This window comes from Guyanagaster necrorhizus (genome assembly GCF_019112545.1).
Source record: "Guyanagaster necrorhizus MCA 3950 unplaced genomic scaffold BT62scaffold_9, whole genome shotgun sequence".
In the NCBI taxonomy this organism is placed as follows: Eukaryota; Fungi; Basidiomycota; class Agaricomycetes; order Agaricales; family Physalacriaceae; genus Guyanagaster; species Guyanagaster necrorhizus.
The window spans coordinates 1,495,286-1,520,217 of NW_025064888.1; the positions used below are offsets into that span (position 1 = coordinate 1,495,286).

At 44.4% G+C, this 24,932-nt stretch overlaps 2 protein-coding genes and 1 pseudogene across 3 annotated transcripts; all 3 read right to left on the reverse strand.

The window, feature by feature from the left end:
* Positions 1 to 10,185: 10,185 nt before the first annotated feature.
* Positions 10,186 to 15,304, reverse strand: BT62DRAFT_1075181 (uncharacterized protein; the record flags this gene model as incomplete). The annotated part of the gene is made up of 7 exons (XM_043179094.1): positions 10,186 to 10,258; positions 12,979 to 13,378; positions 13,439 to 14,078; positions 14,133 to 14,270; positions 14,324 to 14,766; positions 14,835 to 14,930; positions 14,998 to 15,304. 7 exons carry the CDS (start codon positions 15,302 to 15,304, stop codon positions 10,186 to 10,188), a joined length of 2,097 nt encoding a protein of 698 aa, XP_043041365.1.
* A 4,202-nt stretch (positions 15,305 to 19,506) lies between these two features.
* On the reverse strand, positions 19,507 to 21,651 carry BT62DRAFT_1061726 (annotated as a pseudogene; the record flags this gene model as incomplete). The annotated part of the gene is made up of 10 exons: positions 19,507 to 19,641; positions 19,766 to 19,854; positions 19,951 to 20,029; positions 20,251 to 20,265; positions 20,374 to 20,467; positions 20,547 to 20,635; positions 20,687 to 20,809; positions 20,846 to 20,945; positions 21,348 to 21,527; positions 21,586 to 21,651. Coding segments are annotated over 10 exons (970 nt in total), but the record flags the coding sequence as incomplete, so codon positions are not given.
* A 431-nt stretch (positions 21,652 to 22,082) lies between these two features.
* On the reverse strand, positions 22,083 to 23,107 carry BT62DRAFT_1075182 (uncharacterized protein; the record flags this gene model as incomplete). Its single annotated transcript, XM_043179095.1, has 4 exons — positions 22,083 to 22,252; positions 22,301 to 22,482; positions 22,671 to 22,918; positions 23,012 to 23,107. 4 exons carry the CDS (start codon positions 23,102 to 23,104, stop codon positions 22,083 to 22,085), a joined length of 693 nt encoding a protein of 230 aa, XP_043041366.1.
* Between the last annotated feature and the right edge of the window lie 1,825 nt (positions 23,108 to 24,932).

The window sequence follows — 24,932 nt, forward strand, 5'->3', positions numbered from 1 at the left end:
TGGGCCCCACAGCTGGGCCCAGCACTCAGCCAGAACAGCAGGAAGACAGCCCAACCACAAGAGGACATGGAGAGTTTCTATGACCCATCTGCTGTTTTTCCCCTCAAGGATGAGGAAGACAAGGAAGATGAGAAAACTGAGAGCAGTGATCCACCCTGCACTGGAAGAGAACTGTTGTACTTGATGATGAAAGATACAGATGAAGAAGAATTAGCAAAGACGATACAGAAGGCAAGGGAGCAGGAATATTAGGAGTTGTATATCTAGAGGGTAAACTTCTTATGGTGTGACACTACCTGGGTAGCATCACAGATGGGACAATTATATATTCATGCCACAGCTAACGAATGAACAGAAATCCTGAGGCATACAGCCATCCAATATGCTACTGATGAATACAACAAGAGACACCTGGAGGACCAAGTTCAGAGGCCACTAGCTTATCAAAGCCTGATAGTCATACAACCAATGCTGCAAACCCCTCCAGTAAACCTGAAATGTGCCATATACATGGCTCCATCCATCTACAGCACATTTTCATACTCTGTCTCTTCCTCAAGATCAATGGCAACCTAGCTCTCTCAATCCTGAGCAATGCCAGGTGAGCTGCTGGTCTTGTATCAAAATCCCTGGACCAGCAAAGAGAGCCAGATACTAGCCACACAACTGCCACCAGATGAGGCAACAGGAAGCAGTACTGGGAAGGAACTGGTGCAAGATGATTCTGAGGCAGTCCAATTAGGATTTACCATCAGAGATGGGGTAATAGTCTGAAAGGAGAAACCCCTCTGCAGGAGCCCCATGGCTGACAATGACTCCCTACATTCATTCTTGGGTCCACCATCTGAGTGGTGATGACCTCCCTTCTCAGAATGGCCCAATCTGATGGGCACCCTACCAAATGATGCAGCCATTCTTCAGTGCCACTCTGATCTTCTATGAAAGCCTTGCCCCTTCAAGGGTGCCTCCAATGACATTGACCAATTCCTCATAGACTGCAAACAGTATTTTGAGGTCTACATAGGATACCTAGGAACCAACATGAACAGGGTCATCTTTGCCACCTCCTATCTCAAGGAAAAAGCAAAGACTTGGTGGATTCTGATTTCCCTGAATTTCTGGTTGACAACTTGCAGACATTACTGGTACTCCTCATGGCCTGTTTTCAAACAGATGCTTCATGATAAGTTCATTGATCTGGTGATACAGGAAGTGCACAAGCAGAAGATCAAGGAATATAAGATAGGAGATAAGGCAGCCACAGACTATTTCAATGAGCCAGAACAATTAGCCAAACTCACCAGGATTCAGGACAACATGGCAAACAAAGGAAGAATGGTTGAGGCCCTCAAGAGAGGGGTCCCCTCCTCATACATCACAATGATCTCTGCAATCAGCATCACAGCCTTAATGCCAGTTGGCTATGACAAATGGAAGGAATGGATCATTGAAATGTACAAGGAGCAATAAAGGCAGAAAGCAGAGTCAACAACCCTACAGGACTACAGCAAGAAATTGACACCACCAACCTCAAACAGTACAAAAACGTCAGGGACAACTGCTGGAAAATCACCAGGAACCTCAATGGCCTCTGCCTATGGCACCCAAAAGACCAGGACCAGAATGACATACATCAGAACTGGAAAGCCAATGGATATCAACTGCATGAAGAAAGAAGGAAAGTGCTTCAACTGTGGACAAAAGGGCTATATGGCCAAGGACTGTCTAAAGAAGAAGTGCATCAGAGAAGATATCCAGGCACAGATCACTGAGTTACAGAAAGAGGATGAGGAGCTTGGGCCCAAAGTGAGAATTGAGGAGGTAAAAGAGAGGGCCAGTCAGTGAGCAGTTCCACTAGACTGGCCAAAGCACTTTATGGTGTGTCACCAGTAGCCACTAGTCAGACTAAAGAAGTCTCTGTAGTTACCCCTATGCATGCTTTATATATGCATTGGAATATACTCTGATTTACAACTATACACACCAAAGAACTGCAAAAACCTACTCAAGCACTGGCAGGCCAAACAGGGGCAGAGGGCCCTGACACCTGGCTCAAACCATTCAATACTGAATGGACCTGGAGGGCCATCAAGGATGCCAAAGATGAAGCTGTGGCAAAAGCCATACTAAAAAACTGAGTCCATTGAACCTGAACTGAAGAAGTGATAGATGAGATGATAGAAGGAATGAAACAAGCCAAGCGATGTCAGGCCTTAGAGTGGCTAGACAAACTCCAAGGACCATGAAAGTTCATCAGATGATCTAAAACCCCAAGGCAAGACCTCATTACCAAAGCCCAGATTAAAACACTCACATCACACTCTACATATGTGGTCAATGCCCTGATCGACAGTGGGTGCACAGGAAGCTCTATTAATTGAGCTTTCATTGACAAACACCAACTACCCACCCAAAGTACTGTGGCACCAATCTCAGTCTATAATGCTGATAGAACAAAAAACCAAGCTGGTTTGATCACCAAGTTTGTTGAGCTCAGACTCACAATCAGGAACCATTCTGAGCAAATTGACCTGGCAGTAACCAATCTTGGGACTAAAGAGATCTTCCTCAGGCACAATTGGCTGATACATCACAATCTGCTGATCAACTGGAAAACCAGCAGAATTACATTTGCAAGATGCCAGTGTCAGAAAATCCTATTCAAATTGCCTGATGAAGATCCAGATGACAGATGAGATGAGGAGATGGAGGACAGAGAGACCATACTTGCCATTGATCTCTAAGAAGAGATACATATTCAGGTGATCCACCATGCCAACAATCTAGCTGCCAGAGCCAATGAACAAAAGGAGGAGAAAACCTTTGAGGAAATGGTATCTGAATGGGCACAAGACTTTAAGGACCTGTTTGAGAAGGAAAGCTTTGATGAACTACCTACATCAAAGCCATGGGATCATGTGATCAAATTAATCCCAAATGCCAATGCCAATCTCGACTGCAAAACTTATCCCCTGGGAAATAATGAACAACAGGAACTTGACAAGTTCCTGGACAAAAACTTGTCTAGCAGATGAATATGACCTTCAAAGTCTCTCATGGTGTCATCATTCTTCTTTGTCAAAAAGAAGGATGAAAAACTCCAACTGGTCCAGGATTATCAGAAGTTAAATGAGATGACAATCAAAAATCGTTATCCCCTTCTCTTAATCTCTGAACTAATGGACAAGCTTTGGGGTGCCAAATATTACACCAAACTTGACATCCAATGAGGATATAACAATGTCTGCATCAAAGAAGGAGACAAATGGAAGGCAGCATTCAGAACAAATCAAGGGCTGTTTGTGCCAATGGTTATGTTCTTCAGGTTAACAAATTCACCAGCAACCTTCCAATGGATGATGAATGATATATTCAAGAATCTCATCTCCACTGGGAAGGTCACCATCTATCTAGACAACATCCTGATTATATCAAAAACAAAAGAAGAGCACAGGAAGTTAGTGCGACAGGTACTGGCCCTTATGAGGAAACACAAATTGTTCCTCAAAGCAGAGAAATGCAAGTTTGAGGTGCTTGAAACCAAGTATCCCAGGGTCATTATCAGTGAAGGAAGCATCAAAATGGACCCCATCAAAGTAGTAGGAGTAACAGAATGGCCCAAGCCAGGGAAGAAGAAGAAACTGCAGTTGTTCCTCAGGTTTATCAACTTCTACTGATGGTTCATCTGGGATTACAGTAAAATCATCTGGCCAATGATGCAATTGACTGGTAATGCCCTGTGGGCTTGGGGCCCTTTCCAACAAACCACCTTTGACAATCTCAAATGGTGACTGGCAGAAGATATCATATTAGCCATCCCCATTCAGGAAGGAAGATTCCATGTCAAGGCCAATTCCAGTGAGGGGGCCATCAGGGCTGTCCTCTCCCAGGAGCAACAGGAGAGATGGCATCCAGTAGCATTCCTCTCCAAAGCACTTACAGTTACAGAGCAGAATTATGAAATTTATGACAAGGAGCTACTTGCCATCATGCTTGCCTTAAAAGAGTGGTGGCATTATCTGATTGGTGCCATGGAAGTTTTTGAGATCTGGACAGATCATCAAAATCTCTGTTACTTCTGACAACTACAGAAGTTGAACCATCGGCAAGCCAGATGGATCATCAAACTCAGCCAGTATCAATACACTCTTCATCACAAGGCTGGCATAGCTAATAAAAAGGCCAACCTTCTTAGCTGATGAGCAGATCATGACCAAGGAGGGACCGACAATGAAGGTGTCACACTCCTATGGCCTGAACATTTCTGAGCCATGATAATGCCAATAGAGGAGGAGATCCACAAATGCATCAAGAGTGCCACTAGGGACAGTCACAAATGAGACCAAAGAGTAGTCCCATCACTGAATCACAAGAGGAGCATGACAAAAGAGGGAGGACTAATTCACTATGATGGGCAAATCTATATCCCACAAGATCAAAGGCTGTATGGTGAGATCATCTCGACTTGTCATGACCATGCAACTGCTGGACATCCCAGCATTACCAAAACAAAAGAGCTCATACTACAGGAATATTGGTGGCCCAAAATGGGCAATGATATCACCACCTATGTCAAGGCTTGTGAAGTCTGTCAACAGGGGAAGCCATCAACCTAGGCTCATGTGGTGCTGTTGCATCCAAATAAGGTCTCATCATCATCATGGACCCACATCTACATCAATATGATCCCTGGGCTTCCAGATTGCAATGGCTATAATGCAATCATTGTCATTGTCAACTGGTTCTCAAAAGCAATCATTCTGATCACATGCTCAACAGAACTTACCTCAGAAGGGTGGGCAAAAATTCTATATGATGAGGTCTACACCAAGCATGGAATGCCACTGGTAGTCATCTCAGATAGGGGACCCCAATTCATCTCCAAATTCCTTGATGACCTGTATCACCTATTACACATCAAGCATAATGCATCAACCACATATCACCCACAAACTGATGGACAAACAGAATATGCAAATCAGAAAGTAGAAAAATATTTTTGTCTCTTCATTAACTACTGCCAAGATGACTGGGTAGAATGGCTGGCTCTTATAGCCTTCCAACACAATAACTGCATACATTCTGCTATGGGAAAGACTTCATTCTTCATTAACCATGGCCTTCACCCACACATCACACAAACTCAGCATCATCATGTGATAATCCCTGCATCCATGGACTTTACCTCTACTATATCAAAGATCCATGTCAAAACTAAAATAGCACTTGAATGCACTGCAGCAATGATGAAGCAAAATTATGACAAGCATTGCTGAGCACTGCACCACTATACACCATCTGACAAGGTATGATTGGACACAATCAACCTTCATTTGCCTCATCCAAAGCACAAACTAGCTGATAAATGCACCAGGCCCTTCACAATAATCTCCAAAGTTGGGGTGAGCACCTATAAACTTTATCTACCACCTATCTGGAAAATCCACAATGTCTTTAATGAGTCATTACTATCTCCCTACATTGTGCCAGCATTCCTAAATCAAGAACACCTGCTGCCACCACCATCTGACCTAATCAACAATAAAGAACACTATAAAGTTGACTAGGTCTTACATCATAAACCCCAAAAAATCAAAGCAAAGGGGGGTGGCATAATGACAACTGTGGACTACCTCATCAGTTGGAAGGGTTATGGGCCCAAGTCCAACTAGTGGGTAAATAAAAAACACATGAACACCAATGATGCTATACACGACTATGAATTATCCCTAAATTAAGCTATTGGGATGATGGTCTTAAGGAGGGGATAATGTTATGATTTTTTCTTATTCCTCATCTAACCCCTATTGATGCTTAGTCAGGGCACTAAAAACAGGCACTTAAGACTGTAGGACAAAGCTTATATTGTCACAACTAGCTAAGTCCATCATTGTCTTTCGATGCAACAATGTTGTCTGATGATGCACAATCACCTTTTTATGTACAGTAATGATGCTCAAGGACAATGGGCATGATGAACACAGAAAGATACAATAGATAGAAATATTATTAGCATACAATGTACAGTATTTAAGGAGCTCGCTCTCACTGATAAAAACCCAGCTTCAAGCTAAAGTTTATTCTACACCATCTTCACTCGAGCTAGTCCATATGGCCTTGTCACCAAAGACTACTATTCACAACAAGTGAACTCTGATGTTCCACTTGAAGTGCAAATTGATGTCAGTTTATCACATGTATATAGTCATGTGCAACTTGGGTCTAACATTCATCATCCACTAGAAAGTCACTGGTGAGTTGGTCAGACCAAAGAACATAATGGTTGGTTCAAAAAGCCCTCAGTTGATGTGGAATGCTGCCTTCCACTTATCACTGACATTGTTATACCCCTATCTCACATCCAGTTTAGTATAGCAATAGGCCCTATGCAACTTGTCTATTAGTTCTGATATCAGCAGGAGGGGATAATGATTTTTTATCATCATCTTGTTTAGTCTTTGATAGTCTTAGATAGGCTGGAGATTTCTGTCCTTCTTTTTAACAAAAAAAGAAGAGAGAGGCCATGGGGGACTTTGAGAGTTAAATGTGTCCACTGGCAAGGTTCTCTTCAAGGAACTTGTCGATTTCCTGCTGCTCTGGGTAGCTGAGTGGGTATGTCTTGCAATTGAGATTGGCATTCACATTTGGGGTCAGTTTGATGGCATGATTATATGGTTTTGGCTCTGGTAACTCATCAAAACTCTCTTTACTAAATAGGTTCTGATAGTCTCAGACCTATTCAGATACCATCTCTTTAAACATCTTTTCTTTCTTTCCTGCATTGGCTTTTGCCACCAAATCATTGGTGTGATGTACTGCTCAGATCTGCATAGTCTGTTCCATGTCAATAGTGAGGATAGTTTTGCTACCTTCTATTTCTTTGTCTCACTGATCTTCAGGGTCTTTGTCTGTCAGTTTGAAGGGAATTTTTCAGCATCAGCAGCAAGCAAAGGTTACTCACCCAGTCTTCCAATTGATGAGAGTGTTGTGTCATATTAGCCAATTATGACCAAGAAACATTTCTTTGGTTTTAAGGTCAGTGATGGCCAAATCAATCCATTCTGAGTAATCTCTTATGGTTAGCCAAAGTTCAATGAATTTGGTTATTGAGCCAGCTTAGTTCTTTGTCCCATCTGCATTATAAATAGAAATAGGAGTGGCTGTTGCTTTGGTTGGTATGTTATGCTTGTTGATGAAAGCACAATTGATTGAGCTTCCAATACAGCCACTATTGATCAGAGCCATCACTGCATGCATGATTTGGAATGTGAGTGTTTCAATTTGGGCTTTAGTGGTCAAGTCTCACTCTGGAGTCTTTTGTCATTGAATATACTTCTTTGGCCCCTAGAGTTCTTCTAGCCATTCTAATGCTTGGCATCTCTCAGCTGTTCTCATTCTCTCTATCATCTCATTGATCACCTCTTCTGCTCTAGTTCAATGTACCCAATTTTTGAGTACTGTCTTGGCTTCTTCTTCAGTCTTTGTGTTTTTGATAGTGCACTAAGTCTATTTAGTGTTGAAAGGCTTTAGCCAGCCAGTAGGGGTCACTCCTCCTGTTTGGCCTGTGAGTAGTGTGCTGTACCATAGGCTCATGGACACCAAATTTCAGTTTTCCTGGCTCTAGATCCACCAGAGCATCAAGAGAGCTGAGCAGTGAGCATCATCCTGCCTTCAAAATGAGAAACCATTTTCCCACCATAGCTCAAGCAACAGAGCACTGACATGACCTGCTTAGGAATCCACTGCATGATCAACAACCCACAAGATAATAACACATAGCTTTCTGCTGTCCACCCCCTTTGTGTCTGACAAGCAACCATAGCACTTAGGAGTGGATGCATATCAGCTGAGGTGTGCACACAAGAGATACCTCATCTGATCAGAGATGAGTTGGGCATGGATAGCCTTATAAAGCTATTTGATGAGGCACCAGATATAGAAGGTGTAGCTGATTCACTCATAGATAGTGGATCCACTGAGCAGATTGGTGCCCTGCTGGTCTAGACACACATAGGAGCCACAGCTGATAAGGAGGCAGGCTTCCAGAATCTTAGTATTTAAGGGATAACCTTGTAGATAGAATAGAGACCAACTTTTATAGTACAAAGCAAAGGAATAAAATTCCACTAGTCTCTAATAAGCTGAAGCCATAAGATTACCTAGAAGCCTTTGAGCCTGGTATTGTGCAAGCAGACAGCTCAGAGTAATCCTCAGATCTCTCCCTTATCTCTTTACATTCCACTCATATCCTGCCCATCTGCCCTCAAAGCAGACACTCAGGCTTATTCTACCAGTGAGCCACTGCTCCAGGTGGATTCTGTGAGTTCACTCTGAACTGCTGGATTTCCCCCTTGCAAGAGCAGATGCAATCCTTCTCATACCAGGGATTCAGCTAGCCTTACAGCAGTTGAATTTCTTATTTGGTCAATCCTTATGATGCCTCTGGTGTGATGGTAGACAGGGGTCTATTTGAATGCACATAAATATCAGTAACTAAAGATGGTATATAAGTCTGCCCAGCAGTTACAGGAGACACACCACTAAGTCCTTCAGCTGACTGAGTGGGATCATTCACTTGTTGGCCTCATCTTTTACTTCCTCCACTTTCATTTCCTTGCCTAGCTCTTCAAGTCCATCTGCTTCCTTCTGTAGCTCAGCAATCTGTGCCTGAATGTCTTCCCTCATGCACTTCTTCTGCAGGCAATTTCACAATAGGTGCCCCTTCTGTCTATAATTGAAACACTTTCCCTTCTTCTTGAGGCAATCTATGTCCATTGGTTTTCCACTTCCAGTGTATGTAGTGCTGGTACCTGTCTTCTGGATGCCATATGTCAGAGTAGAAGAGGGGTGCCTGTTTTGGTGGTGTTAGTGTTCATGGAGTAATTCAGCTTTCAGTCACTCTGCAAATTGGCATTCTCTGCCTTGTGCTGCTGTCATTTCTTGTTCATTTTGGTAATCCATTCCTTCCACACATCATATCCTTTCAGGATATTGATGCCTATATCTGAAATTATCTTTGTGTAGGAGAGAGGTGCCCCTTTCTTGAGCATCCAAACCATCCTTCTGTCATCACCCATGTCATTCTGTATCTCAGCAAGTCTGCTGAGATGTTCCAACTCATTGAAGTACTTATTTGTCATCTTATCCCCCATTTGTAACTCCTTTATTTTGTTCTCATGTACTTTCTGAACTATGGAGTCAATGAACTTGTTATGGACTATTTGTTTGAACACCAGCCAGAACAGCAGTCAATGATGCTGTCTGGTTGTGGAGTAGAAATCAGGGGAAATTAATATCCACAAGGTCTTAGCCTTGTCCTCAAAGTAGGATGTGGCAAATGATACTCAGTAGATGTGGACAGTCAGGTATGCTGAATATACCTCAAAATATTGTTTGCAATTGATCAAGAACTGATTGATATCATCAGAGGTGCCTTTAAATGATCTCAGTTTTCAGGGTAGATTGGGTTTGCAGTGAATCAGGGTGGTGTTCTGGAGTAGCACCCCCATCAGATTTGGGAATTGATCAAACAGCAGCTGATGCCATTCAGCAGGTGGGCTGGAGAATGAATGGAGTGAATTGTTGTCAGCAACCAGGCTTCCTGTTGGTCTTGCTTCTTTGTGCACAATATGTCCAATCTGAATAGTGAAGCCAAGTTTTATAGCTTCTGGATCATCTCCCTCAGAGGCTTTGCTGGTGCTGGCTTTGTTGGCTGGAGGCTGTCCACTGAGAAGTTGGCTCCCTAGGCTGGTCCAAGGGTTTTGGAATCCAGTAAGCCATTTCACAGGTTGGAGTTGTGGCCATGCAGGCCAACTGATGGTGCTTCAGATAGATAGTGCCATATAAACAGCTTCTTTCAGAGCAACAGAAGGGAGTGTTTAGCATTGGCTGGAGTTTGAACCTTGATTGGTATGCTGGTAGACCCATCAGTGGATCTTCAGAGTGTGTTCAGTTGTACATAAAAATTGCCTGTTTAGTGGCAGCATACTATAAAATGTCAATTTTTTCAGCCTCTTCTGCTATCATATAGTCCTGTCCCATAGATGTCATTCTCCAGGTGACATTCTGAGTGAGCATGACTACTCTTTTCTGATATAGTCATAGATATTCCCTCTCCTGCTCATGCTGTGCTTCTTCTTCCAATGCCTCTTTGTCTACTGATTCTTTTGCATGTTTCCAGTCTCCTCACTTAAGAGATATCTCCTCTTCATTCTTATCCTTCTTATCCATCTTGGCTCCTCCACTCTCCTCACTCTCCCTGGCAGGGTATTCAGTGAGCAGATCAAAGATGAATAGAATGTGAGGCTGTAATATTGCTGGAAAGCTGTTCTTCATCTCAGGCAGTGCTAGGTCTGGCCTCAGAAGATGACTCTAGTCAAAGTCAATAGGTTCTAACTTTGGAGCTCCTCTCACTGCTGCTGCTTCACTCTCCATCTTCCTCTAGCTCACAGTGATACTGGCAGAAGTTTCTGTAGAACTGAGGATTGAGGAAGAGAGCAGTGATATTTTCTCATAGGAATCATTAGAGGGCTCATTCACTGACTCAGATAGGGGGAGAAGTTCAGAGTCTATAGGCTCTAAGAATGGAGCTGGCATCTGAGGGAATGGAATCCTGTACTGTGTTGCTTCTGGTGGGTGGAGAAGGGTATATATCTTGTCATGCCACTTTGCTGGTGGTGACAATTTCTGCAGGCCTGGTCCATAGGTCTGTCATGGTTGTTCTAATACTTGGCTCCCAGAATGGAGAGCTGGGAGTGTCTGCATGAAGCCTATACTATCTGGGATCATCAGAATCTCAGTTGATGGCTTCAAGGTCATGCTGTTGCTGCCAGTACTCAATATCATACTGGGTGGCCTCATGTTCTTCTTGTCAGTGGGTTTATTCTTCTTCTGTAGTAGTTTGGAGCTTATATGGCTCTGTGTCTGTGGTTCTTCTGCTATAGATACTTCCATGTGGGAGGTTCTTGCTGTTTGACCCAAAGTTGGAGAGTCTCCCACTGCTGTAGTTGATATGAATGGAGAGAGCAGGGCTCCCCTCTGGGGTTGCATAGAGAGAGTTATGGCTGGAGCCTGTAGCCATTCTAGAGGCATCAAGAGAGTCTCAGGTGTGGCTGCCAATTCCATGCTCAGACAGGATAGTGGAAGGGTCAGGGGATGGCTTAGCATCAAAGAAGTCATTGAGAATATTCTCATCCTCATAGTCTGAGACTGGAGAGAGATTCATTGGGTACTGATGGTTGCTGTTTCTGCTGTTATATTGAGAGAGTGCTGGGGATATCAGTGTTCTTCTTCTGTTGGATGAACCCTTGAATGTAAGCTGCCAGATTGGGTTTCTGATATGGCTCCTGGCATGGGCTGGTAGGAAGTTCTGGCAGATGCTGGGATATCATAGAAGGGGAGGATGGGTGAGACATTTCAAATGATTTGTTGTATGGTTCTGAAGGCATGGTAGTGCCTGATGATCCATGCAGTAACAGATTGCCTTCCTCAACAGAGATAGACAATAGCAAGCAGTCCAAGAAGGGTTCTAATGATTAAGGCTAAAAGTCTAAAAAAGTTATCTGTTAGATCAGAGGTTGATGTGGATGGCATTCAGTTTCTTTTATCCTATTGTGCATAAAGAAAGAGAAGCTAGAAGCTTTGAGCTAAATTGTTAAGTCCAAGTGACATATGACCTAAACATGTGATAAGTAGATGCTGTATTGAGTTTGTACAGTCACATCTAAGTTCACTATATGTGTTCATGTGGTGTTGTGTCTCAAGGCCAATTACAAGTCAGCTCAAGGTAGAATGGTGAGAATAAATTTTAGCTCAAAGCTGGGGACATACAGTGAGAGCTACACTACTTATATACTGTTTGATTTCAAGTTAAATATTTACCTACTAATTATGCATTTGTATGCTATAGTGCTTGTTGTTCTTGAGTATTATTACTACCTACAGAAGAGTATTGTTTATTGTTGAGAGGCAACATTACTATTGGAGGACAATGGCTGACTTGGCATATTATAGTGACTAAGCCTGTCTCATGATCCTAAGCACTGATTCTAAGCACTCTGACTAAGCAAGAATAGGGGTTAATCAAGAAAGAAAAAGAAAAAATCATAACAGAAATCAGACCCAGACTCAGCATCTAGAATTGGACCCCGGCAGAAGCAGTGCTAGAGATTTGTGAGTGTTAGTGGAAGCCTAACAACCTCCACCCATCACACCTCAGTATCAATTTGTCAAAGAACATCTCACTGTACATCCCTGAGCTCCCTGATGAACCTGTTACCTCTCCTTCTATCTCTCCAGGCATGATCCTCATTTCCAAGTACCTCTCATGGTGGATCCATGTATTCTCCAGTTTGGTCAGAGATGTGATCATGGTGCTGTATATTGTGCTGCACATGAGGTTTATTGAGGAGGAACTGAGGACTGTGGGAGGGACCAGTGTTATGAGGGCATTTGTGAAGTGGATGGAGGGGATGGGAGAGGAAGAGATCAGGAAGGGTGTTAAGAGAGTTGACTTTTTGTTAGGGTATACCAGATTCATTGGGGTCAAAGCTACAGATGAGCCAGTGGTGTGGAAGGTTTCCTTGGCATCATTCTCATAGCACTGTTTTCTTGCTTTCTCTCAGTCCATTGGGCTTTTCCTTTTAGTCATTTTAGAAGTGTTTTAATGAAGGGATTATTTATTGCTGTTGTATTTCTCTCTTTGTATTGTTGTACATTATGATCGTGCCATGTAATACTACTCTACTCACCTATATCCTGGAATTCATGGATTTCGTATGGTTCCCAAAATGTGGACTCGTGGATAATGCTTGACGACTCTGCTTTGATAATTACACTACATAATACAAAAGAGCTAACAGTTACAACAATTATTCACGTAGTCAACATTCCCATCACGAGTGGTACGGACCCCATCCCACGTTCGGATCCAATCCCAACATTACCCTCACCATTTTAAACTCATCATCATTCACGCACTCGGGAAGCCGAAGAAAATCTTCATCGTTACCAAACGTCTTGTAGAAGGTCCCGTCCCCCAACCTCGACTTCTTCTTTGCAATGGCCGTAAGAGCGTCTAAGACATGCTCCACCCTCCCGCCCTCGGACTTGAAAAACGAAATGTCCCGTTCGAGTGCCGCGTCGTGTTTGATATCCCGGAGAGTCGGGACTTGAATGTCGTTCCTGAGGATCTTATAGATGACTTTGAACACAGTCGTGAACCCAGTGTAGGAGGACTTGAGCATGGGTCTTTGGAGCCCCGGTGGAAGATAGTTCATAGTCCCGCATCCGGTCATTGCATCTGAGGCATCAAGTCGTGCACGGCCCTTAAATCTGCCTAGGTCCATCGACAGAGCTTTTATATAGAACGCAGCCTGAACTGGAGGTAATAGGTAGGTATCAATCTCGGCAATCATCAAGCACAACCTTTTATCCGTACCTCTCAAAGCAAATCTCATCCGCGGGGAGAGCCAGCCATCGGAACATTGTGCGCATGTACAGCCGAACTTAAACTGAACATAACTATCTGTGGGAAGATTCATCGCCGTCTTCAGTATGTTAATGACTTTCATGTCCATCTCTGAGTTACCCGCCCACATCCCTGTCCGGAGCTCGCTCAATTCGCGGGACAATTTCATGAAACTTAGGACGCCCTCCAGCGGAGTAACACCTTCGATATTATCGAAATTCTTCAGGTCTTCGGCAACGCCAATCTCGATCAGTTTGTTGAGGGCATGGATGTTCGGTGCGCGAGCCGCGGCGAAGACGGGGAGAAAGCCTCGACGTTCGGGTACGTGGATACTTGCGGGATCCTTGTCGTAGAAAGATTGAATGACTTTAGCTATTTCTGGAGTATTCTGGTCGATGATAGCGCAGTGGAGAGGATATTTCTTCCGGCACTCCTCGTCGATGGCATCGCGTCCACAGGCTTGCAGTTCGGGAGAGAGGGGGGGATTGCGTCCCAAGAACCTGTCTTCTAGAGATTCGATGTCGTTCTCTGGAAGTAGACGACGAGACGGGTGGTTTGGATTGGGGGAATAGCCTAAGAAATGGGTACGGCCAATGCGCCGAAAGCCGTTCTGCGATATTATCAGCATATATGCTATGGCAGTGGGATGTTATTGAAAGCGGACTTTGCGGAAAAAAGCAACCACGATATCTTTAGAAACATCGCTGGATACTGGCCAGGATATTACGATGTCTTCGTTTTGAACATTCTCCGACTCGAATAGTTTTTGAAGGACGAACGATCCGATTCCCTGTCGTCGATCCTGCACAAAATGTCAGGGTGAATATCCATCGAACGATTGGGAGACTTTCGCACCTGGTACACAGTAACATCTTGCACATAAATGATCTTTCCAGCGCTGAGCTCCGTGCCCCAGCACCGCGTACCGCTCCGGAATCCCTCACAGATAATATGAGGCTTGACCTTGCCGAACTTGTCAAACAGGACTACAGATAACCAGTGAAGTTCCTCGTTTTCTTCGTCCAGAACCAAGTGAAAATCGTCCCCGCAGCGGTGTCGGGAGATGATGAACCCGACCAGAGAAGCTATCTGAGTGTCCGGGCTGCCAGGATACATGACCTTCATGGTGAGGGTCTGTAGAACTTCACGAGAATCTAGGTGTGGTTCCACATCTAAGTCCACCACGAGTTCAGAGAGGTTTATCATGGTAAAGAAAGGGAAGAGAGCGAGATGGTCGTGGTCGAAAGCAAACGACGTATCGATGTCGCCCGTGAACGTGACGTGACATTTGAAATTCCCTAATATCACCGCCGGGAAGGGGCGTCGAATTAGTAAAATCGAGTAATAAAGCTCTTGCCTTGATCACTTAAATGCGCTAGCAAGAAAGTGACATTTTCCCAAACTGAGCGCCATGTTTCCTGCACACGCGGGAATTTCTGCCAGATATCTTCAAAGACATATTCTAATGTTCGACATTTTAGGGGCAGACAATTCAGAAAAGATGTGGATAATCACAAGTACTTCTGGACTGTTGGCTTCAGTGCAACAGGTTTTCCGGTCTGTCGATACGTTGGATGCCATATAAGTAGTCTCGACCGTGGCGTTTGGAGGAACCTTGTACAATTTGAGGAGCTGACTGAGTTGGAATTCTGTTAGAGGAACGTGTGTATCTCTTCCGTCCGCACTGGATTGGTTTCGAGTGAGCAGATAACTGGCTGAGAATGATAACGACTTAAAAAAAGGACGCCAATCCGGGAGGTGGGAGTCTACCATAATAACAGTCAGCGAGAGAAGGAAGAAACGGCGGAAAATCGCACAGCATTGACTGTTTGCCATGGGGAGTTCGCTGGTATGGCTTTTTCCTTTGATCACCAATGAGAAAATAAGTCAAAGAAAGGTAGGAACGAAGATATACAGAGTCGTCTTCGCAGAACCGGACTTTCCATTAGATTTCCGAGACGTGATCCAATATCTGATTCATTTTAGACAGGAGTCGAAGGACATCTCTTGATGTGCTTTCCTGGGTGTTGAGCTTATGCATGTCGATTAGTTTGTACGTCTACCCAGAAGAAATGCGCACATTGCTAGTAGCGAGTCTATACACTGCAGAGATAATCAGCCAGTCTGGATTTAGACAGAATGGCCACGCACATTTGGGTAGGATGATTCCCATTGCCAAGCTTCGTGTTTGGAAATACGACAAATAACATATTTGTAAGCTTCCGCGTAGTAAAACAGATAGAATCGACATTGGCACGAAGAGCGAAAAGGTACTACTAATGTAAAGGCTTTTCCTCTCTTTTCTTCTGCGTCGAGTATAGCCTTATCACTCTTCCATCTCACTTCAGGATGCGGTTTCCTATCCTGATTGGCTCCTAGTGCTGAGAATCAAATCCGGCTTCAAGTTTCATCATTGCCAAGCGTTTGCGCTTCAGCTATGCTACTTGTCGCTCTCTCTGGCCATGCATGAACGAAAGCAGATGTATTCCACAGCAAGGATAATCTGCCAAGCCTGAGGCTTTCCTGAACGAACTTGGTCCTCAGTCGAGATGGCGACAGAGCAAAAACCACACTAATCAAACCATTTCTTGGGTCCCGATTCGTGAGATGCGGACGTCGAAAACCCCGCTGGCATGGAAAACAACGAATCCATGGAACCCTTCCGGTATTCAAGTTGGACGCACACGCCAACCGCAACAGCGAGACATTCGAGGCGGCGTAGTAAGTGAGCCGATATGGAAACTCCTGCACACAAACCATCTGAATTGATAAGGCCTGTTGGTCTCCAAGTCAACTCTCGAGCCCTTGCTACCTCCATTCCATATACTCTGATAGCACATTGATTCTGTTTGGTGCACGAGCGGGTTCAACTGTCTCTCAGAACGTAGGCATCAATGTCTACTGTGTTTTTGACTGGAAACACGAGGAAATACCAGACAGTGTGTCTTTGGTCAGCTAGGTTGCGAAGGTGACCGGTGAAGGCGCGGAGCTTACAAAATGGGTGAGTCAGATTAGTAGTAAGGCGCATGTGTCTAACGGTATCCTCGTCAGTCGAATTCACTGGTCAAAAAATGATAAACTCACATGGGAACTCTGATTTCCCATTGGCCCAATACCCAGAGAGGACAAAAAAAGAGCACTGATTGGTCCTTTTCATGTGTCAAAACACAGTGAACCATAGAATGTCATTGTGTCATCTCTGACAGGGTATTGGTTAGTGCACCTGCACGGTGGGTTCGACTCCCAGGCAGAGAGCTAACAAAGACGGAGATATTCGTTTTTTTTTCTTTCCCTTCCGGGCGTAATACGGCCTTGATCTGGAACTCGGACGACGTGACACTTTTCCTGCTTCGTGGCCCACTGACAGTGTATGCTCCCCTCCCCATGCAGAAAACTAAACCAAAGTCTCCTCGTCAAGTTCTCTGGCTGCGAGGCGCATCGCCATAGCTCGATGGACCTGCTCCGTGTTGAGATTCGGTTTTCACGGCATTAATATCATATTCTATTTATATATATATTACTGCTTACCTTATACTTTGACATTTTTTGTACCTTATTGACTTGACTCGGAACCACCACTGTCCTTACTCTACACGACGAAATATACCCTTCCTTCGAGTCCAACAGGCCTTCCTCCGAATCGCCAGCACCTAAATTCCAACACTCCGGCCCATTACGAGCCTGTCGTCTTTCATTAGCTGTGCCCTTGGGGAAGCATCTTCAATGTCTCTGTATCGCGGCCATTCCCTTTCAACTGGCACAAGCATTTGCTGTCTCGCACCCTCCTCTTCCTGGGGAGGGGGGAGGGGAAGAATGGTCAGAACTGACATCGAATCCGAAACGATTAGTCTCAGATGCATGGATTCAGAGAGGATGGTGCTGTGACAGGATGGCAATGAAGAGGGACTTGGTTCAGGATGGCAGTGGACAGTGAACAGATACGCACCATGGATTTACTCTGTTCAATGAAGGGAGTAAGGATGACAGTATGACTGCCAATAAGTTGGGAATCGACCTTGCTTGATGACGCGATGTACCTCACGAGCGCGTTCAGCCTAGAGATATAATCATCCGGTACGTTACGGAAGAGTACCTCGAAGGAATTTATGTAAAGCTCGAATACTGGGCGACAATTCAAGAAGTCATCTGGTGCCAATCGCTAAGACTTCGCTCGGATGGGTTCGACTCCCAGTCAGAGTGTATCCCACTTTGTAGGCTTTTTTTATTATGAGCTATCTGGGAAGTGTAAATATGCTAGTAGTAGTGGGCACACGTTCACGTATACAGCCGCTACGCTACGGTAGCAGTCGTACAAACTGATAGCTACCTCATGGGAAAATACCTAGCGCAACTCAATCAATAAGGAGAGCCTGATATTGTCCCTGTGAAAAAGAAAGGGTCACAGTCAAAACCCCAAGCTCCCTGATCAATTTGGACTGTTGATGATTTCACAAGTATCGCGCTCAGTATATAAGGGTGGTCACCGTTCCCTCCAAGTCCGCGTTATTGCGCCATATTCTCAGCAGCTCCTTCTCCTTGGACCACTCTCCAAGAGGCCAAAATGGTCACGACAAATGCGTTTCTGTACTTCATTCAGCGTGGATAGTGATCCTGTACTTGTAATTCTTCATGCGAGCAAAGATGAATCCCTTCCCTTCACCCTGTTAAGGTCATTCAATCATCATATTCGAGCGGACCACTCATGATAGTGCGGAGGGTGACTTTCATCAAAGTGGTTCTCCATAAAGTGTTTCATTGATTTTACAGTTTCGCACACTACATGGCCCCAACGTGAATATCATCATCCAGCCATCATTCCGACCGTCTTTCATGCGTACTCGGTGTCATCTTCCCCCTTTGAATCTTTGTTGCATCTCCCCGCTGTTACATCGCTTCAATACACATCTGAAAATGCAGAGTTTCAACCCTGGCCTGGATACAGTGTTTCAGGAGTGCCATTTCACTGCAAAAGACAGGACCTGTTCATCATCGTTTTGGCATCGTACAAAGGGATTCGAACCCGAATTACGTCCACGTACACAGCCGATACGCTACGGTGGCTGTTGGCTACCTCTTGGACAAAAACCTACTAGTAGCGCAATTCAATCAATAAGGAGAGCCTCGTATTATTGTCCCTGTGAAAAGAAAGAATACGCATGCCTAACATGTTTATGCTCCCCAGATAGTTCCTGCTAAAACAAAGGACTACATGCAGTCTCTGATACACTTTAACTGGGAGTCGAACCCAGTTACAGTGAGGTCTTAACGATTGCCGAGTTTGCTTATACCTAATTAATTCCGGATTCAAACTGGATTGTCGCTCAGTATTCGAGCTTTACATAAACTCCTTCGACGAGCACAATACTCTTCCATAACGTTCTAGATGATTTTTTCTCCAGGTTGACAACGAGAACAATGCAGCGTTCGGGGGACAATGAGGCCAAGAGTGCAGATCGTGAAAGACGACGGTGCTGGCTGAGTGGTATGGGGTTGGATATTTGAATGGGCAGCCATGCATGCCCGTTTCGCATCATGTTTGATTACAACATCGGTGGTGTCCATAATGACGAGCTGCCCACAGTATCGTTTCCAGTGACGAGAATCTCTTCCCTGAGGCTGTAACTCCCTGCTCCATGACGGTCCTTTACCTTTTCTCATCCGGGTTTGCCGCCAGGCCAGTAGAGAGCATAAGGAAACGGGAGGCTGGCCGCGGTTGGGCCGATTCGAGGAGGAATTGTCGATAACTTTGATGTATACGATTGGTCTATCAACAGAGGTTCGTGCCGTCCCACAAGTTTCATTCGCCTTGGTGCTAACCAAGTTTCAAGCCTGCCTCGTTGATATCGGCGGTGCTCACCACGAAGAATCTCTTCCTCGAAGTCAACCCCTTTGGGTCTTTATTGTATCTCTCTCTGCAGTTACATTGTATAGAGATCTGAAACTTACCAATGACAGTGCTATCCTCGGCACCTTGATGTTCCACGAACCCCGTGTATAAGTAAAACCAACTTTACACTCCCGGAAACAAATACCACTTGTCAGAGCAAACACGACTCTATGGTGGTCGAACCCGAATTATGTCGCGCACACTGCCGATGCGCTAGAGCAGCTTGGTAAAGGGCTATCTTCAGTTCAGGGGTAATACACACAAAGCCATTCAGAACTACTGGTATCTTGACAAAGGTATGCAAAAATACAAACAGAATAAGTTAAAATGCCAAGACGACTCTGCATAAAATGACAGGGTTTGTTCATATTCCTGACCTGGGAATCTAACCCAGATTCAAGTGTACTAACCGATGTCCTATCAGAGATTAGAATGGTATTATTGATGGCAGTCGCATCTCTGTCGCTCTCCTTCATCAAGCTCAGTCCTGGTTCTGTTCCTTTGTCAAGGGTGTTCCAACCCCATCACATTCATTGTATGGCTCTGTTCCATATCTGACGCATACCATGAATAAAGCCGATCAGAGCATACTCACTTTCCGTCATCATGAAAGCCACCATGGTCCCCTCACTTTTGGACAGGGCTAGGACAACCCAACGCGAAGGGAAGCCAATCTATGTAATTCGGGTTCGAATCCCTTTGTACAATGCCAAAACGATGATGAACAGGTCCTTTTTTTTGCAGTGAAACGGTATTCCTGAAATAGTGTATCAAGGCTGGGTGCATTTTATAGGCGATGTACATGGAACAGCAGGGAGAGATACAAGCATAAGTAGATCGAGGTAGAAGACACTGAGCACGCAAGATAGTTACGAGGGTTGACAGTGATGCTCACCTTATGTGCGCGAAACTATGAAACGTTTCATGAAGAACAGCAGCTTTGGTAAGTCTATCATGGATGGTCCGCTCAACCTTTTAGTGATTCGACAGCACCATTCATGATTGAATGACTTTTTACAGGGCTGCAAAGCGAAGCAAAGGGATCATCCTTGCTTCGCACGTTTGTAAACGCAAGATCACCATCGTGACCATTTTCACCTTTTGCCTGGCCCCTTGAAAAGAAAAAAGAAAGTCATGGACCTTAAGGAGAGATGAAGACGACGAGTTCATGAAAGGTTGTGGGTAACGGACTTTCGGCTTCGAGGCGGAATGGTCACGCCGTAAGGAACCTCACATAAGAATTTCAGAAAGGTTTCATTCCAGTTGCTTCTTTCCCTATCCTATATGCTCTGAGAGGATACCGGCATGGTACGGGCGGTTTCAGAACGTACCCAATAATGTCTCCTACCATTTTGGACCACGAGACAAAATTGGAGACTCAGAGCATGTGTGTAGCCAGAAGGGAAGGAAGGCCCCCTACAATATACCAAATCCCTCCGCGCCTGTGTCCCAGTCTGCCAAAATCATGGAGCATAGAACAACACACTCACATGGGGGGACACTGATTTTCCCTTCAACGTCGCGGAGAGAACACATGTGCTCTGATAGCACACCGGCCCTGTTCCCTGGTTTGAGCGGGTTCGAATCCCACTGAGAAAGTAAGGTAGAAATAGAGTTTTTGACGACAACGTGAAGGAAAGACTGAAGGTGATGGCGTGGAGTATACAGGGTATCGTTCGTGCGTCGAGCCAAGAGTTCGATGGAAGGAGTACATGCCGTGGGTCACCTCGGGTCAAGAACGTGGGTCACCGGTCACCAATTTTTCGTGAGGGTGAATGACGGTCACCGCATCCAGGCCCAGGGATGGAGAATAGGCAAAGGAGAGTGGTGCAAAGGAAAACGTCTGACGTTATATCAGGTCCAACACGGCATGGAAAGGGAGTCGCTGAGAATGCCAAAAGTTTTTTATGACCATGGCGCAGATGACTCAGACGCGAGGAGGTCGCCATCACACCAAGACACTAGCATACACCGACTAGCTCGTGAAATCACCAAGTCCAAATTGACGTGTCATCATCAAGTCGACGGGGTATTGGTTTGCCTTGACTGTGCGACTGGTTTGTCCTTATGTGAAAAGGTCCTACATCCTGTCTCCTACCGCTGGTGGCCGTGTGCAAAAGCGGGAGGGCCATAGTGATTTTCGTAACGACAACTGAAGAGAGATGGGGTATACTATGTGCATGTTACGGTCAGCCTTATGGTATGCACCAGATGTGAAACGGAGCCATACAATGGATGTGACGTGGTGGGAACACCCTTGACAAAGGCACCGAACCAGGACTGAGCTTGATGAAGGAGAGCGACAGAGATGTGATTGCCATCAATAATACCATTCTAATCTGATAGGACATCGGTTAGTACACTTGAATCTGGGTTCGACTCCTAGTTGGGGAATATGAATAAACCGTGTCATTTTATACGGAGTCGTGGGCGTAGCTTATCCTGTTTGTATTTTTGCATACCTTTGTCGAGGAATGGCATCACAAATGTGCTACACCTCAAGTGAAGGTAGCACTATACCAAAAGGTGTAGTACGAGCTCTTGTAGTGTATCGGCTGTATACAGGGATGTAGTAATTCGGGTTCAACTCCCATAAGAATCACTCATAATATAGCTCTATGTTGGTCACTGTTTTTTTTCTGGAGGTGTGTTGGTCTTGGGGTTCGGAGAGTATGAAGGCGCCCAGAGTAGCACTGTCATTGGGCAGTTTCAAATGTTTATATGATATCACTGAGGAGAGAGATACAACAAGGACTGTGCTCGGATAGATGACACTGAGTAGGCATCCGCTTTAGTACCTTCACTCGCGCGAAGACGTGTAAGCGCAGGATCACTATGCGCAACGAAGTACGCAGAGACATTTGTTGGGACCCTTTTCGCCTTTCGCACCATGGGTCCTGGAGAGAGATGAATACAAGTCCACGAAAATTCTGCAGACGACGTACTGTCAGCTGTCCAGTCGCATTTCACAATGAGCGAGCATGCACTCATTCCGGCTGCTTCACTCCCGGCTCTGATAGCACACTGGATACAGGTCCAAGCGAGTTCGACTCCTACTAGAGCATAAGCAAAAAGTCTGCATAGCACCGTTTGGACCACAACACGAAGGACGACTGGAGAGCGAGTACTTGACCAGTGAGGGACAGAAAGTGATAGTAGAGTGCACAGTATTATTGATACTCGGTCCCTACACTAGTCCACAGTAACATGCGTGTTTCTGACAGTATCCTAGTCGGTCGAATCCACCAAGAAGAAGATGGTACACTCACATGGGGGTACCTATGTCCCTTCCCTTGCTTCCCATCGATAGCTCACTACACCCAAAGAGCGAGTTCAAAAGGAAAATACGGTGGATCACGAGAGGAGAGACAAAGACACGAAGGATTACGGCAGCTGTCGGTTTCGAGGAAGAGATTCTGCATGGTGAGCTCCGCCGACGTCAACGACGAAGGCTTGAAACGTAGTTTAGCACGAAGGGGAATGAAACCTGGGGGACATCGCGAATGTCTGCCGATAGACCATCCTCCTTCTGCGCTCAACCCAGCATACATCGACAATTCCTCCTCGAATCGGGCGTTGCCATCTCAACTGTGACCGGCCTCCCTTTCCCTACTGGCCTAGCGCCCCTCTTCTTACTCATATCGCAGCCCCGTTACAGACGCTAAAATCGTAGGCTCCTTGATTTTGGTCGACCACGCAGCGAGCGCGGAGGGATCAGAACAGTTAGTAGAGGTCTGGTGAGCTGGCATGATGATCGAACATTGAGCAGAGCTATACGACGCACTGTGGGCGAGAGCAAGTTTTTTTTTTTCAAAATGGATTCCCTCAACTACCAGATATAGGACGCATATGATATCTTCTGAGATGGTCTATCGATTAGTACGCGCGCCCAATTCATGTGAAACCTGGGTTCGATTCCCAGATAGAGTTCTGTCCGACATCAAATTGTAACTTTTATGCTGGGTTGGATTTTTTAGGTTTTTATTTTAGAAGTTTTAATGTTCACTGCTTCCTTGAAATTCATTCTTTAGACTTTCATGCTACTAACCAGTAGTAAGTTATCCTACTGGGCTTTTGTCTGAGAAGAAAGAGTAGTTCTAAGAAGTATGACAGTGTTACTGTTTTTCTTGTAGCATATCAGGGTGTATACACCAATCTAGTTTGGGTTTGACTCTGAGGTATTGCTCCCCTCTTTCTCTCTATACTGTATTCAAAGTCAAAGTCATGTTGATAATAGGATCCAGTTGTATAATTATATATTACAAATGAATGGTTTTCCCTATCTATGGATACAGCTCAGGTATTAATATGCAGAAAATAGTCTCCATTCTAATGGCAAAAAGTTTATCATTCCTTTCAATGTAATGGCAGTCAAGATACAAAAGAGCATCAATAAATGATCTATTTTATAGTAGTAGCATAGGATAGAGTCTGAGTCAATGACTGTGCCACTTACTCATATTTTTGATTCACCTTTATCAAACCTTGACTGCTTGCCTGTCAAGGCCCACAGTGCCATAGAGATACTTGCATGGTGAGTGAGCAGTCTAATGCAAATTTCATGTGAATAACCTGGATTGAATTCTTCTCATAAACATTGTTGTAGATTTGAATTGGAGAGACTTTTTAGAACCACAGTTTAAGAATCTGCTTAGCTTGAAAGGGAAATTCAAAGGTCATACAAGAGTTATCTAAGCCAGAATAGCATATGGTAAACTAAAAAGAGTGAAAAAGTTTCACACACATGTCAGATAGCTGAGTCCAGTTTTATGTATCATTTTTAGACTGGGCTATTAACATTCAATAATTGATCAGGTAACTTTCAAAGTACCTTTGATATCTACCCAGCTATATCTGAAGCATCTGAGCTCTCAAATATATTAGATGCCTTTGTTAAATGGCAATTATGCTCTATTGCTTTGCTATTAGCTGTTAGATCTAACTGGCATGTGATCTGAACATGTGATAAACTAGTGCTGTATTGTGTTCATACAGTCACACCAGAGTCCACTAAATGTGTTCTGGTAGGTAGAGTGCTTCAAGGCCAGAGACAGGCTGGGCTCAAGAGAAGATAGTGTGAGATAAACTTATAGCTTGAAGCTGAACTACTATAGTGAGAGCCATTTTACTTATATACTATTCAGCTTATAATAAATATAACTATCATCTATTGTATTATTATATACTATGATACTAGTTCTGCCTGGTCATTGAGGGTAAGACAATGGAAAATTGTCTGTGGATGAGGTGACTGAGTACAATGGTGCCTCATCTGTTGTGATTATCTAAACATCCCATGCTCTTTGAGAAAGTGCTCAAGATAAGATAGACACCCTGATAAAATAAGAAAAAGAAAAAAATATAGAGAAAATTGTAATATTACCCTCAGAGAAAGTGTTATGATTTTTCCACTTTTATTCTTATTTCCACAGTATTAACCCCTATTTATACTTAGTCAGGGCACCTATACCAGTGTTTAGGACTGTAGAACAATCTTGGTCAGCACAATCAGCCATTGTCTCTGGTCCCATAGTGATGCCCTGACAATAGCACAATAACTCTCTTGTGGGCAACACC